Source organism: Nicotiana tabacum, chromosome 16 (genome assembly GCF_000715075.1).
Source record: "Nicotiana tabacum cultivar K326 chromosome 16, ASM71507v2, whole genome shotgun sequence".
Taxonomy (NCBI): Eukaryota; Viridiplantae; Streptophyta; class Magnoliopsida; order Solanales; family Solanaceae; genus Nicotiana; species Nicotiana tabacum.
The window spans coordinates 13115015-13131293 of NC_134095.1; the positions used below are offsets into that span (position 1 = coordinate 13115015).

The following is a 16279-nucleotide window of genomic DNA, read 5'->3' on the forward strand; positions in this document are numbered from 1 at the left end:
AAAAAAATAGTTTGAGAAGTACATGGGATAGATACTTTTGCAAATTACTAACAGTATTTTAATTGCTCCCGAGGTTAAGAACGAACCACAACTTGGAGTGAGGACGACGGATATATATTTGGGTGGAGTAAGTATAAAATAAGATAAAGGATAAATTGTAATTATGGAACAATAAGTAAGGACATGATTGGAAAGAAGAATATGAAATAATCCCACCATACGATTTGGTTGTTTAAAAAAATGGGACTTTTCATTGTTATGAAATAATGGATTTAACATAAAATACAATCAATTTTAAATAAACAATCAAAACAAACATTGTTTTGGAATAACAATACAATACGATACAATGTGTAACAACCATCCAAACAAGCTGTCAGTTCAATAGTATTAGTGTTAGCATAGTATCCCTTTTATCATTAGTCTCTTTTATCCTTAGTCTGTTATTACCACATATCTTGTACTATTATTTGCCATCAGTACTCCCATAGTTTGCTATCACTACATATCTTGTACTGTTGTTACCTGCTATCCGTACTTCTTTCATCTTCTCTTTTACTATCTTGGATTTTATTTCCTAAATATCTTGTATGGTTATTACAGTGTTAGTGCTTCTTCCATCTTTTTTTTTTTTAGCTAAAGATCTATCTCTATCTAAAACCGGGTTCATCTTCTCTTTTACTATCTTGTATTTTGTTTCCTAAATATCTTGTATGGTTATTACAGTGTTAGTGCTTCTTCCATCTTTTTTTTTTTTAGCTAAAGATCTATCTCTATCTAAAACCGGGTTCATCTTCTCTTTTACTATCTTGTATTTTGTTTCCTAAAGATCTTGTATGATTATTACTTACTGCCAGTGCTTCTTCATCTTTTTTTTTTAGCTAAAGATCTATCTCTATATGAAACAGGGTAAAGTTGCTTACATCCTATTTCTCCCGCAATCCCACTTGTATACACTGGACTGTTGTTATCGTCATCGTCAGATCACAGATGTTTAGTTCTAAAAAATGATAAATTGTGTATATCAAACTCCAATAGAGGTTGTAAGTTCTAACAAATAATTTGAGCAAGCGGAGATCAACTTTAACACACACGTAACGTAATTATGCAGTTGACACTTAAAAGACTAACATTTGGCAATTATCAAGTTCACCGAACCAAACAATAAATTAATTATTGAAGATCTCATACACTGGGAAATAATTCAGATTTCTTGAACTAATTTCCCATTTTCTTAAATACTTATCTCAAAATGAGTTATAACCCATATCACCGGTCTCATAAATCTTTTGTATCCACCCCATGCTATTCAAAAAGGTAGTTAAAACTAACCATACGGTAATCCAGATTCTGCCGAAGATCAAATTTCATAGTGCCGATGCCCGGGATCAAACCTGTGTTGCCTGGACTTACCATTGTAATACAAGATTAAAACCCCAAAAAGACTGAAAGATGGCCCACCCGGATAGTGAAATTCAGAACACGAAAGCATAATAGATTCAAGACTGGATAACATAACATAAAAGGAAGATAACCTCCACAATGTATAAAGCTAACCGGAATCCAAAATAAAACATCCTATAAGGAAACCTAAAAAGTTATCTTGAAAAGCTCATCCTAGCAAAATCTATTTCACTACCAAGGAAATTATCTGATCAAAAAGGAGACTTCCACATTACTTGGACAGCGAATAATCACTCAAGACACAAGGTTGTCATTGAGGGAGAGAGAGGCTAGTTGGTCAGCAGGGCTATTAGCCTGCTGAACATTCTTCAAAACTTCCATAGCCTCATTAACTTTGGCCTTCAACGCCTCTGGTGATTCAAGCAGATGCAAAACCTCAGTTTGATCCATCTCAAGAAGCATGCCCGTCACCTTTGCTGCATGCTCGTGCTCCAGCTGATCAACAAGTGGGTACAGACTTTCACCCAACATCTGCAACATAATGCACAATGTTAAAAGAAATCAAACTAAAGTGGGCAACAAAATAACAATGCAACTAAGTGAACTTTACCGTCCTCTGCTGTTCAGGTGGTGCATTTGCGAGGGCAGAAGCCAATGTTGAAATTGGCATAGGCTGTCCCATAGCAGCTTCTCGAGGCAGCATGCCACCCATGTCATATGGAACAGAAAGCATACCCCCTGCCAGGCCTGGTATTGGCGCCTCCTGCCCATTACGACCAGGTGGATACCGATACATTCTTCCCCTTGGGAGCATCTGAAAAGATGATTTCAGGACTTCTCTTTCATAAAGATAAACTCTACAACAGAGATAAGAGACACTAACCTGCTGCTGCATCATGGGCATGGGCTGCTGAGTTTGTTGCACAGGCCCTGCACCACGTCGACCACCCGGTCGCTGGCCTTGCTGACCCTGCTGGACTAATGGCATAAAGAAGTTGGGCAAAGGAGCTCCTCCAGGCCGCATTCCAGGAACAAGCTGCTGTTGATAGCCAAAACCAGCCTGAAACAACATTCTTTTTACTATACAGAACACAATTCTCATAGAATCCTAATTTTTCTCCCAAAAGAAAGAGAAAAAAAGTTCCCAGACGTTATTACTTTTTATCGACTCAACCATATGAAGTTAGGCAATCCTGAACATTTCTTCTATAATCACAAACCAACCATCCAACCAAAAACATAAAAAACTGTGCAAATGACATCCAGAAGTAACCTAAGAACCTGATGTTGACAAGAGTTTATAGTATTGATACTCAAACTTAGGCAATCCTGAACCGTAGTCTTGTCCTCTAATCAGAAACCACTATTCCAACCAATTACATTAAACTATGAAACGGACGTCCAGAAATAACCCAAGAGACTGAGATCCACAAGCATTGCTAGTATTGATACTACAACCACAAGGAAGATGGTTACCTGGGGTGGTATCATACCAGGAGGAGCCTGCCCATAAAATAGTTGCTGTCCCATACCAGGAGCACCAGGAGGATACATTGGCATACGAGGAGCCATAGATGCAGCCATTGCAACTGGTCGCAGTTGTGAAAATTGTGCCTGTGAATACAAGAGCAGTGCGGCATGCCATACATTACACAATTTTTTATTTGAAGTCCCGCAAGGGACGATATATTACACATTTGACAGATCAAATTATTAGTGCAGATTGAAGTGATCAGCAAAGATCATATCAGCTATTGAGCCACAGTTCAAAAATACCTCTTTTAGATGCCTCACCAGAAATCAGCCAAGAAGATAAAAGTTTGAAAAGATACATTATTATCTGCTAGAAAATATGAGCAATCTATAGAGCAGTATTCGAAAATTTAATCTATATGTCAAAAGAATGGGACCGCTTGGATTCTTACCTGCAACCTAGCTCTTCTCTCCTCTTTGCGCTGAGCAAATGCAACGTAGAGTGGCTTGCTAACTATCATTTTCCCGTTCATCTCAGAAAGCTTGAACCCCCAAAAAATTAAAAAGAATGTTTCATCTTAACCAGCATCTCATCAACCCAAAAGAAAAACTCGCACAAACAATAACTTACAGCTTTGGAAGCTTCTTCTGGAGTTGAGAAAGCAACAAATCCAGATCCTCTGCTGATTCCACTAGGATCTCGCATAACCTGCAGAATACAGTAACACAACAGGCCTAAAGCTTAAGCCAATGCCAAAAAGTTGTATGTCCAAGTGAATTAGGTTCCTGGATATACGCAGTTTACCTTGCAAGAAGTAACTGTGCCAAACTCTGAAAAAAGTTCCTTGAGTTTATCATCGTCAATGGTATCATCCAAATTTTTAATGTACAGGTTAACTCCTTTGTATTTATCTACTACCTCCTTAGCTGTCTGCTCAAACTTGCTTTTCAGTTCTTGTTCCCTTTCAGACTTCTTCTGAGCTTTCCCAACATACCACTCTTTATCATCAAATTTCTTCCCGTTCAAAGCTTCAACAGCCTTAGCAGCATCATCAGCACTTTCAAAATTGACAAACCCAAAGCACTTGGATTTTCCGTCAGCATCCCTCATCACTACTGCACTAGTAATATTACCAAACTCACCAAAAGTATTTTTCAGTTCCTCATCTGTTGTGGACTCTGCCAAATTTTTCACATAGACGTTATTGAATTTAGTCTTGCTAACTGCAGAATCTCTTTCTTGTTTACGAAGAAAATGCCCAACATACACCTGCTTATCATTGATAAGCATGCCATTCAACTTAGCTATTGCACTTGTAGCAGCCTCTTCACTGTCAAATTGTACAAAACCATAGCCTTTAGACTGGCCATTAGAATCAGTAGCTATCTTGCAAGAAAGAATGTTCCCAAAGCTTGAAAAAGTGTCATGTAAAGCTTTGTTGTCAATAGACTTGTCCAAATTCTGTACAAAAAAACAAATGCCCACGTGTAAGAAAACAACAACAAACCAACATCAAGAACAGATGCAGGTAATACAGGGATTAAGATATTCAACGAGATTACAAAAAAGATTATTTTAATCGGCAATAAAAGAAGCATTGCATATGGTCCATGAAAAAAATGTATTCAGCTATCTGTAAGCAACAAATACTGCAGTCCCGGATAAAAAATACATATAACCTATTTCATGCTATACTTAAATGTTCAAGCAAGCTCCAGCCATGTGGAGGAGGCATCAAATGATAAATCAAATATTCTTGAAAATTTCAGGTTCAGCTATAAGTACCTTAATAAAAATATTAGCTGCTCCACTCTTACGGATACTGGGGTCTCTATGAGAATACATTATCCTAATGGACTTCCCATTAATAGGAGTGAAGTTCAACACCTCCATTGCCCTGGCGGCTGTGAATTAAAAAAAGGCAACAAATGTTAGACGTACATTATTGTTTGGAAACGAACAAATACATAAGCATTATATCTTCACCGGAATATTATTACCAGTGAATCTGTGTAATAACCAATAGAAACAACAAAGGGAGAACAGAAAAAACAAAACCATATGAAACAACAGAAAAATGAAGAACCCAAAAGGACCACTCCAATTCAACCTAACTTCTAACCATTTGGCACATTCTATTCCACACAGCATTGAGCAAGTCACATAGAATTAACAACATCACAACCTTAAATGATACATTTCACTGACTGCCCATGAAATTATTACCAACAAATTTTCAAACTAAGCAAGGGAAATTCAGCTCTTTTAGGAAAAAAGACTTCCAAATGATCAATGACGCCCACACCTATGTGGAACAATTTGATAAGCATTTGTGCCCTGTTTATTATTCACAAGCCTAGTATATTAGTGAAAATAGGCAAAGGTGTTGGTCCATTATCTATCAAGTTTCGCTGCACTGGAGCTCAGGGATTTCTCGTTTATCAATAAAAAGAAACTCAAGTAACACAAGCAAACTTCTACAACCACAACGCGCAAGAAGCTGCTACCTAAGCGTTATTTCAGCTTAAATGAAACCCCCAAAAAAATTGAAAATTCCGGACAGATTATTTTGTAGTGAAATGATATGGTACAGAACTAATACAGGATCCATATAACCAACCTCAGCTAGTTAGCATTGCAGCTTAGTACTATCAATTGTTCTAGAACACATAATATATATATTAAACTCAATAAGCATATGCTAAAAACAGTGAACATTAGACAGTTTCAAGAACAGTACTAACCATCTGTCGGGTTGCTGTAGTTCACGTAGCCATAACCAAGGGATCGCCTAGTACTCAAGTCCCTACAAACCCTAACTGATACTACCTGACCAACCTGGTTAAACAGATCATATAGCTGCGAATCATTCACGTTAAAATCAAGGTCACCCACGTACAGTGACGTCGACACAACAACCTGGCTGTTTCCTACCACCGGCGGCGGTGAACCCACGGCGCCGCCACCACCAGCCGTTGCCGCCACACCATTTTGACCCGCCACCGGAGTCTGTTGCTGCACTTGTAGCGCCATAATTCTCCAGACAAATTCCTTTCTTCCTTTTATCAATACCCTAGAACAGTAAAATTGGATACAGAGTGAAATTCTAGAAGATTTTTTGGAAGGATAAAATGGGGATAAGTTATCGTCGGAGAACTGAACGGCGCCGGCGGCAGGTGAGTAAACTGAGAGACAAAAATATATATAAAAGAAAAATTAGGATAATTTTTTGCTTTGGGGAGGGCAGAGAAAACTGCACCGCAAACCGGCAAAGAAGAAACTGTGAGGTTTTTATAGTGCCGGAGACAAGAACCCTAATATGATGTGATTAACAAATCTGGACCGTCTATTATATTTTTTGGATGATCGAAGCGTTTTAGCTATTTCAGCAATTGACGAAAAGGACGTGATTCAGTGTTTCGCATTTGTTGACTGTTGCGGTAAGTCTTGCCACGTATGCTGTGAGCACGAGTCTTTTGGGAACGTGGATTTCTGTTTATTTTCTTTCAGGTTTATCCGGGGATATATTACGTGGCAGCAAAATTTACCACGCATTTTTAATTACCCTTAGATTAAAAAGGACTGAGTTTTAACGCTTTTACTGGAGAAGTGTTGAATTAGTAAGGTGATTTGTCGAAAGTACATTTGTTATTTTAGAGGTGAGGTCCGTGAGGATCATGTGTTTCGGGAAAAAAGGAAAAAAGGTTATTATGTGTGTCATAAAATCTAGTGCAAATAAATATTGGACTACTTCTAAAATTTTCATCTCATACTCCATGCGATCTTTTTTAATTGATTTTTGATTATTTTTGCTCATATTAAAAATCTATCTTTTCGTATTAATTAATAATAAAATTGGTCATATTAATTTTAGTTTGTTCACTAAAAATATAATAAATACTCCTAGACTCTTTACTTCAAGGATAATTTTAATTTTTTTTTAATTATTTCTTGATATTTGAAAAAACTAAATAGAATAGACCATAAGAAAAATGCCAAAAAGTCAGTCAAAGTGAACCGAATGAAGTATTTCAAAAAGTAGTCCTTTATTACAATAATATTTGATTGTAACAAAATGGTGAGACTAATTTTAAAGCTAAGGGAATGATGGTAATAGTCATTATTTTGTCGAAACAAAAATGTGAATTTTGTTGTGTTTGATATGTGACACCTCGACAGAAATGTGTCGGTGATCCCACAAAAAATGTAGATTCTCGGTATTGTAGCAAGCTAACATCGGATTTAAGGCGTTATCGTGTAGTGGATTGCTCGTTTCAGATTCCAAATCACCACATCTTCGCCTATCAAAAAATTTAAAATTGAGATTTTCCGATTTAGTTTTTGTTAAAACTCATGTATAAAAAACACATATTAGTTAATTTTTTTACTGTGTTCTATGTTATTTCGTGATTATTTTACGATTTATTTAATTTGTTATTTTTATCGGGATTATATTATTAGTGTGCTAAAAAAATTAGTAAAATAGAGAATTGTTATTTTATGAATAATTAATGTTATTAGTTGTTTATTAGTTATTTTTTACTGTGGTATATGTATTTTCGTGGTTATTTTGTGATTAAATTAATTTGTTATTTTTTATCCGAATTAGATTATTTATGAGCTAAAAGATTAGTAAAATAGATAAATTGAATTACTGTCTCATTAAGAGTTACAGAGTATTAGTTTTGCTGGCTGTGAGAATTTTGCATCAAGAATACAGAACTATTATTTGTTTCTACTGTTTGTTATTTACTTTTTCAGGTGAATGCTTTAATCATCTCTTTATCTTAAAAAAAATAGATAAATTTTTATTTTATGAATAATTAGTGTTATTTAGATGTTATTGTTTTACATTTATTAATATCTGACTTTAATGTTATTTAGTTCCCTTTAGTATTATGTTGTGCCCGTAATTTTAATGTAGTTCCCGTAATTATAATGTAGTGTCCTTTAGTGTAGTATCTTTGTAGTTATTAAAATTAATCATTTAATTATTTGTTAACCCCAAAATAACTCTCTCGGATTCTAGTCAACAAATGTAAGAAAATAACAATAAAAATAACAATATTTGTCTATTTTTATATGAATATTTAATAATTAAATCATGTATAGTTATGAAAAGTAATTATTTAATTCCATTATCAAAAATAGATGAGTAAGAAACAAACATATAAAATAATAAACTAACATATAAAATAAGAAACTAACGTATAAAATAAGAAACAAACATATAAAATAATAAATGAACATATAAAATAGTAAACTAACTTATAAAATAATACTAACATATAAAATAATAAACTAACATATAAATAATAAATTAACATATAAAATTATAATATAGAAAATGTATCAACTTAAGTAACAATACAGTAAAAATATCGAATAAATTTTAATATTAAAAATATTGTAATATATTTAAAGATGTTAAGCAATTAAAAAGAAAAATACTTTAATTAATATTGTTCAACTTACAGACATCGTCATGAAATTTCCCCCTGTGCATCCTGGACCTGCATCTCTAGAGCTACTGTTGTTACAGGCCGACTATAAGCCTTCATACATATGGGATGAGCGGTGTTTGTCCCAGACATTCCGCGCTAGATGTATAGACGATATGTGGGAGTTCATTAGGGACCGCTCACTCCATCCTCGTATAGTTAGACGCCTTTAGGATACGGATTTCTACAGGATCATAAAGATCAATCAGTTGTTGTTCGACTGGGCGTTGATCACGACCATGATAGAGCGGTGGCGACCGGAGACGCACACGTTTTATCTACCCATCAGCGTGGCTACTATCACACCTCCTTTTTCCGCCCCCGCGAGGGGTGAAGGAGTTTTTCCAATTAAAGGACAATCGAAACGGGATTTGTTTATTTATTTCAGAGTCGCCACTTGGGAGATTTAGGGTATCCCAGGTCACCAATTTAATCCTGAATCGAGGAAAAGAATGACTCTGTATTACAGTCCGCGAACCAGAAATCCGGATAAGGAATTCTGTTAACCCGGGAGAAGGTGTTAGGCATTCCCGAGTTCTGTGGTTCCAGTACGGTCGCTCAATTGTCATATTCGGTTTGTTTATCTGATTTTATACAATTATGAACTCATGTGCAAGTTTTAACTTTTAACCGCTTTCGTCATTATTATTATATATTTTTTTCAAGAATTGCAACATCATGGAAATATATCTCCAACCACGTCACATCAATGCACCCGTGGTTGTTGGCACATTTCAACTTTGTTGAGATTTGGATTTGGGTCACATAAATGTGCACCCGAGTTTTAAGAAAATTAAATTATTAAAAGGCGTGCCTAAAGCAACTAGCGTATCATTTACTTTGGGTAGGGTCGTGAAATTTTGCTAAACGGTCCATCCCGAAGTCTAAGTAATTTTAAAGCAATATTTACCGAGGGCCCCACAATTTTGTATTTTTATTCGGTGAGGCTCATCTCATTCTTATTTTTTAAAGGAATTTGCAAGTCATGGACATGCATCCCGGACCACGTCACAATCAATGTACCCGTGATTAGAGACACATTTCGACTCCGTTGAGATTTGAATTTGGGTCACATAAATGTGCACCCGAGTTTAAGAATGTAATTTAATTAAATCGCGTCTAAAGAGTCTAACGCGTTATTATCTTTGGGGAAGGCAGTGAAATTCACTAAACAGTCCATCCCGAATTCTAAGTATTTATTATGACCAATTATTGAGGGCCCCGCAATTTGCATTTTTATTTGGCGAGGCTCGTCTCATTATTTTTTTTTAAAAAAAAGATAATCTTAGAATGACTACATTTTTTATTTTTCGTTTTTCTCTAAAATAAATGAAGAAAATGTCCTACTTTATTTACATACTTTCGAGTTATTATAGTTAAGTTTCGAAAGTGAGTCGTTTAAAGAGTTTACATGGGCAGCGCATAGAATGTTCTACATACAGACAGTAAAAGAAAGAAAAGACTACATTAAACTACAACTTCAAATCTTTCTCATTTTTGCATTCATGTTTCGAGTAGCTTACAAGATGAACTAGTGTATCGTTTGTGTACCTGGTATTGTCAATACAAGAAGAAGAAGGTCAGCAAAGTAGTATGTAACACAGCAACATACAGCAGTAGAAAGCCCAACACAGTAGCTTCAACACCTCAATCCAGAAATCCCAGCAACACGGAGAAAACTAGTAAATATGGAGAAGAAAAATAATGTGGAAATCTCTCTTTGTTTTTTCTTTCTAGATTTGAACTCTCTATGGTGTTCTTCCGCTCTCAATATTTCAGAAAATTTGGTTCTATTTTTTTTACTCTCTCCAAAATGAATTATGTCCCTGTATATTCTGTGTATCCAGAGTGTATATCGAGTGTATACTGCTCACTCCGCCCCCTCTTTTTTTCTTCTCTCTATCTAGTTTTTCCTCTTTTTTTCCACCACTTCTTCCTAAATTTTCTCTTCTATTTATAAAAAAAATTCGAAATTTTCAGATTTATTTTTTTTATTTTTTTAATTAAAAGAAATCCCACTTACAAATTGCTTTTATTTTTTTAGAAAAAGAAATCCCACCTTTATTTACTTTTATTTTTAAAATTCCAAATTTAATTACTTTATCTTATTTAAAATCCCACTTTTTATTTTTTTAAAAGAGAATCTCACTTTATTTAACTTTTCTTTAAAAAAACAAACCACTATCTTTTCTTTTTCTTTCAAAAATGCTACTTTCAATTATTTTAAATTTTTAAAATTTTCAGATACCTTTATATTATTTTTTAATTCCAACCTTCTTTTACTTTTAAATTTTTTAAAAATTTCCACAAAACTTTTTATTTTTTTAAATTTTCTACATTCTTTTACTTTTAAAAAAAGAAGAAGAGAATTCCACCTATTTTTTATATATATATTTTTTATTCAATACTTACCTTTTTCTTATTTTTTAAAATCATTCCCGAAATTATTATTTTTGTTTTAAAAAAAATATTTTCGGATTTTTTTATATAAAAAAAACAAAAAATAAAAATATTAATAGTGATAATTCAGCTTTTAATTTTTTTGGTATTTTTATCCTATAATAAAAAGTGTAATAAAGCTAAAATAATAGTAGGTTAAAACCCCCTAAAATATTTACATAAAAGAAGTGATAAAAAAAATTAAATGTTGTCAAAAATTAGGTGTTCTTAGCTGCCCCTCTTTGCTCGAAAACACGAAGAGCTTTCGGGCAAAGATAAAGTGAACAATGCGACTAATTTTTTATCATATCGTTATTCAATATAGGAAGAAAATAAAAAAGGAAAGGTGCAACTGAGTCCTGGTTTTGGATAGCCTACATATCCCTGGTATAAGGGAATCAGGTCGCGTGTAGTTCAGAAAGTTTTGGTAGCTGGGACTACCATGGGATTGCGATGTTACTGTTACTGCTGTTGCGTGATGTTACCACTACTTTTCGATCTCCTTATTACACCATTGCTAGAAAGAAAACAAGAAGTTATACTAAGCTATGATCTATGAATTACAAATATTTATTCTCGAGCTTGGTCATGTGATTGTTGCTGCCTTGTTGCTTTGTGTTTCCTCTGGTATTTCTTTACTTCTAGCTCGACTTGTGGTCTTCCTTCTGATTTCTGCTGGGGATTTTTGTTGTAACCCTCTGCTTTACTGACTTCAAATTTCAATGTATTCTCCTGTTCTGCAAGTGGGCTCCTGACTCCACCTTGACTTTTGAAAGATGACACAACCTCCATTCTCCAGGCGGGCTCCTGACTTCTTCAACAATCTTGGAATTTAACGTCATTCCTCTCTTCAGGCGGGCTCCTGACTTCAACTTTAAAAATAAAATGCAATTCCTTTCTTTAGGTTGGCGAGATTTCAGCAACTTTTAAAAATAAAACGTCTTTCCTCTCTTCAGGCGGTCTCCTGATTTCAACTTTAAAAATAAAATGCCATTCCTTTCTTTAGGTTGGCGAGACTTCAACAACTTTTAAAAATAAAACGTCTTTCCTCTCTTCAGGCGGGCTCATGATTTCAACAACTTTGAAAATAAACGTCATTCCTCTCTTCAGACGGGCTCCTGACTTCAAACAAACAACTTTTAAAATAAATGTCATTCCTCTCTTCAGGCGGGCTCCTGACTTCAACAACAACTTTAAAAATAAAATGACATTCTTTTCTTTAGGTTGGCTCCTGACTTCAACAACAACTTTAAAATAAAAATGCCATTCCTTTCTTTAGGTTGACGAGATTTCAACAACTTTTAAAAATAAAGTGTCATTTCTTTCTTTAGGTTGGCGAGATTTAAACAACTTTAAAAATAAAACGCCTTTCCTCTCTTCAGGCGGGCTCCTGACTTTGACAACAACTTTTAAAAATAATTCAACCTCCGTTCTCCAGGCGGGCTCCTGACCTCAACAACAACTGAACATTGATAATCTTAAGAAAACTAAAAAAAAATGACTCACTTTTTTTCAAATTCAAACTTCTTCTTTTTTTCAAATTATCCTAGGAGAAAATTCATCAGACTAGATTTTGATCCTAGGAGAAGATTCATTCGACTAAGATTTTATTATATTATCTTGGGAGAAAAATTCCATCGGACCAAGATTTTGACTCTAGGAGATAAATCGTCAAACTAGGTCCATTTTGTTGTGATCTTAGGAGAAAGATTCATCGGACTAAGATTTGATATCTTAGGAGAAAATTTCATCGGACTAAAATTTCTATCTTAGGAGAAAAATTCATCGGACTAAGATTTGATATCTTAGGAGAAAAATTCATCAGACTAAAATTTGATATCTTAGGAGAAAGATTCATCGGACTAAGATTTGATGTCTTAGGAGAAAATTTCATCGGACTAAAATTTCTATCTTAGGAGAAACATTCATCGGACTAAGATTTGGTATCTTAGGAGAAAATTTCATCGGACTAAGATTTGATATCTTATCTTGGGAGAAAAAAATTCCATCGGACCAAGATTGTGACTCTAGGAGATAAATCGTCAAACTAGGTCCATTTTGTTGGGATCTTAGGAGAAAGATTCATCGGACTAAGTTTTCTATCTTAGGAGAAAAATTCATCGGACTAAGATTTGATATCTTAGGAGAAAATTTCATCGGACTAAGATTGTATCGGGAGGGAAATTCATCAGATTAGGACTTTTTATCCTAGGAGGAAAATGTAAAGATCAATGATTTGAGAAACTTACCTTTGTAATTTCTTCTTTTCTTTTCTTTTTCCTTTGCGCTGCTTTGTTCCTATTTCAACTCTCAAGCAAAGAAAAATTTATCAGTTTTAAAATGGTGACCGATTTGTGGCTTTGCTGGGGATGGCTTCCTCCTTTAAAAGCTGGTGTTGTCTTCCCACGAGACTGTTGAGGATAATGATGTTGGGGAATTACTTACTTGCTTGCTGGGGATAATACCACTGGGGGAGTCTCCTTTCTTCCCCTCCTTCAATTTTTTTTCTCTCAACACTGCTGGGGATAAAAGTGTTATCTTCTTGGGATAACGTTGTTGAGGATAACGCTGCTGGGGAATTTTATCCCTTCAAATCGATGCTTCATTCTTCTGGAAGCTGCTGGGGATGATAATGGCTTTTGCTTTTTCTAAACACCAGTTTCATCTCTTTGGTTCTGTCTGCTGGGGATACAACTCCTTTTATTAAAACTCATTATTTTCTTTCTTTCAACACTGATGGGGATAACACCGGTTCAAAACCCACTTACCTTAAGACTGGTGTTATCTTTCTTCCTCCCCATGTGGATACCTGACTTCCAGGAAATTTTAAAAAAAAAAAAAATTCTGCCCTAGTTTGATAATCTTCTTTATGACATGCCTTTCCGCCATCAATGCCATTTCTTTTAAGATTCGACTGTGGTGGTTGGTTGTGATACTCCTACTGGGGATGGCTTTTCCCTTTCTCCTTCCCTGCTCTGCGTTCCAAAAACTTGTTGGGGATGATATTATTTGTTGGGGATGATCCCTTTCTGCTGGGGATACTCCTCTTCTTTTGTGGCACAGCTCGGAAACTGGCATTTCTCTAAACTTTTAGTCTCATATGAATTTCCCAAATCATGCTCATTGCTCTCCGCATTGTTCTTTCTTGATTTGTCCACGGGCCTTGGCCTTTCGGTGAGGATATCCCTCTTGACACTCGTCAATCCTTTTGTCAATTCCCTCTTGCTGGGGATATATTTCTTGACACTGGCCTCGCGCTTGTTCCTTGCTGATTATACCACTTGGATGTACTAGTCAGATCTCATCTTGCATGATTGGAAAGTTGATGGCCTATTTTGAAGTCATTTCTCACTTGTTCTGAACAAACAGACTCTACTGGAAAATTTTCTATGAAAGGAGAAAGATAAAAAGGAACAGAATAAAAGACAAAGGAAAAAGATGACTCTTTAATAAAAGAAACTATAAATAAAAACCTTTCAAACGCAGATACCGACTCTAATGGTCATGACATGCATATGTGGCCTATCCTCCGTCGTCAATTGTCTTTCAAGACCTTCAATTGGCAATTCCCCATCTGATTCTCAATATTATTCGACTTGTAGTGCCCGAAGGGTTTTCACTATCAAGCCTTTCTCATTTTGGTGTTTCTCTCAGCTTTCATCGCCTTACGGTGTCCGTAAAGATTTTCACCGATAAGACTCTCTTATTTGTATTACTTTCCAGCTGGGGATTTGGAATGTTGCCGGTATGACTCTTTCTGCTGTAGAACAGAGTGTTATGTTCACCGGCAAGACTCTCATTTGTCTGACTTGACATCTTTTGAAGACTGATCAGAAGGTCTTTCTTTGGACCGTAATGTGAGTTTTGGATAGGCTAGAAAGAAAGGGTATTAAAGGCTCAAAAATAAATTTGGGGTTCAAAATTACAACCTTCGGAACCATATTTGTTTACAACAAGCGCAACTCTTGCCCCAATTTTTAGTTTGGGGATTTTTATTTTTGTTATACTATGTTACACTATGCACATTATGCACCCTATGACCGAGCCGTGAGGCGCATACGTATCCTCTTTGAGGAATCAGGTCAAACGTAGTTCCCAATTCCTCTGTTTTCTTCTGACTTTCTTTTGTTTTTGTTTTTTGTTAGCATTTTTTTTTCTTTTCTCTTTTTTCTCTTTTCTCTTTTTCATTTTGTTGTTTTCTTTTCTTTCTCTTTTTTTTTTCTTTTTATCTTCCATGTTTTGTGTTTATAACCTGTTGTTACCGATTCCGAATGAGGGGTATGAAAGAAAAATAAATAAAGCTCAAAAGGGGTAACGAAGGATAAAGTGTTTAGGTAGCAGAACAAAATGCCTTCGTCATTCCAGTCTTCAAAACATGCCATGTGCAAATAACACAATTAAACATCGCAACATTAAATATCCACGAATTCACCTTTTTATTTGTCATTTTTAAAACAACGCAGGGCAATACTCTCACTTTCATCACCACGAACGACCCCCTTGTCAATATGGATAATTTGCTTTTACGGTTTTCTTTATGTTTTACCTCACCCTAGTTTCACACGGTTCGGGCTTCAAATGATCTCAAACTGTTCTTATTTTCAAAGGGGTCCCGATCATCCCCAAATGGCTTTACGATCAACTTTTAAGATTAGGCCTAAACTATGCGCGCATGTCATGTCACTAGAATCGGCGTTGAATAAAAGCAAAACAAAAGGGTAAAGAAAACTAAACAAAGAAGATGACCGGAGATAATAAAAGACCGAATTTTGCATTTAGACAAACGGTAGAACTATTTAAACAACAAAATAAACAGTTACAACCCTAAAACCAAACCAGATAACACTACATTAGGTACTAGACAAATAAAAGGATAAGGGGGTTTGACCACAGGACAATATCCGGATTACAACCCTGAAATAATCCAGACGACAGAAATGACAACAAAATAAACCACCAAAACTCCTCTCTGGCTGACCAGGAGATGGAGCGCCTTTCCAATTGCCAAACACGGTGTTTTAGCCATTGAGTTCTGCATCATCATTGCCAAGACCATTACCAACTTCAATATCATTATCATCAGTTAGCAGCTTCCCGAGATGACTCTCAAACTCCATGTCACCAGGCATCCTCCCCATAAAGTGTGCATCATGATGTGCAGGTAAAGGATTCTGCGCGATATTCTGGGTGTCACTATCTTGGATCACAATCAGATTTTCCTGGATCATCCTTTCTATTTCTCTTTTCAAATGCCGACAACTTTCAACATTGTGTCTCTGGGCATTGGAATGATATTCACACCTTTTATAAGGGTCAAAGCTTCTTGCACGTGGGTCCACATGATTTGGAGGAATAGATGCAATCATGTCGTGATGCTTTAACCTCTCAAATAAGTTTTCATAGGACTCTCCTATTGGTGTAAAATTATCTTTCAACCTTCGTTCCCCTTTATACCTCTGGC

General features: G+C 35.4%; 1 protein-coding gene across 1 annotated transcript; it reads right to left on the bottom strand.

Moving 5' to 3' along the window:
- Window positions 1-1494: 1494 nt before the first annotated feature.
- Window positions 1495-6166, bottom strand: LOC107814429 (polyadenylate-binding protein 2). The gene is made up of 9 exons (XM_016639846.2): window positions 5623-6166; window positions 4664-4782; window positions 3683-4339; window positions 3509-3586; window positions 3330-3419; window positions 2881-3018; window positions 2288-2464; window positions 2015-2218; window positions 1495-1935 (listed from the first exon to the last, which is right to left on the bottom strand). Exons 1-9 carry the CDS (start codon window positions 5909-5911, stop codon window positions 1699-1701), a joined length of 1989 nt encoding a protein of 662 aa, XP_016495332.1. The 5' UTR covers window positions 5912-6166; the 3' UTR covers window positions 1495-1698.
- Between the last annotated feature and the right edge of the window lie 10113 nt (window positions 6167-16279).

What these genes read in the sequence shown, in the direction of transcription:
- LOC107814429 (XM_016639846.2), bottom strand. Translation starts at nt 5,911, where the DNA reads ATGGCGCTACAAGTGCAGCAACAGACTCCGGTGGCGGGTCAAAATGGT. An exon ending in CTACAGCAACCCGACAGATG is followed by an intron (nt 4,783 to 5,622) that starts GTTAGTACTGTT and finishes TTTAATTCACAG; the next exon opens with CCGCCAGGGCAATGGAGGTG. An exon ending in AGAGAAGAGCTAGGTTGCAG is followed by an intron (nt 3,019 to 3,329) that starts GTAAGAATCCAA and finishes TTGTATTCACAG; the next exon opens with GCACAATTTTCACAACTGCG.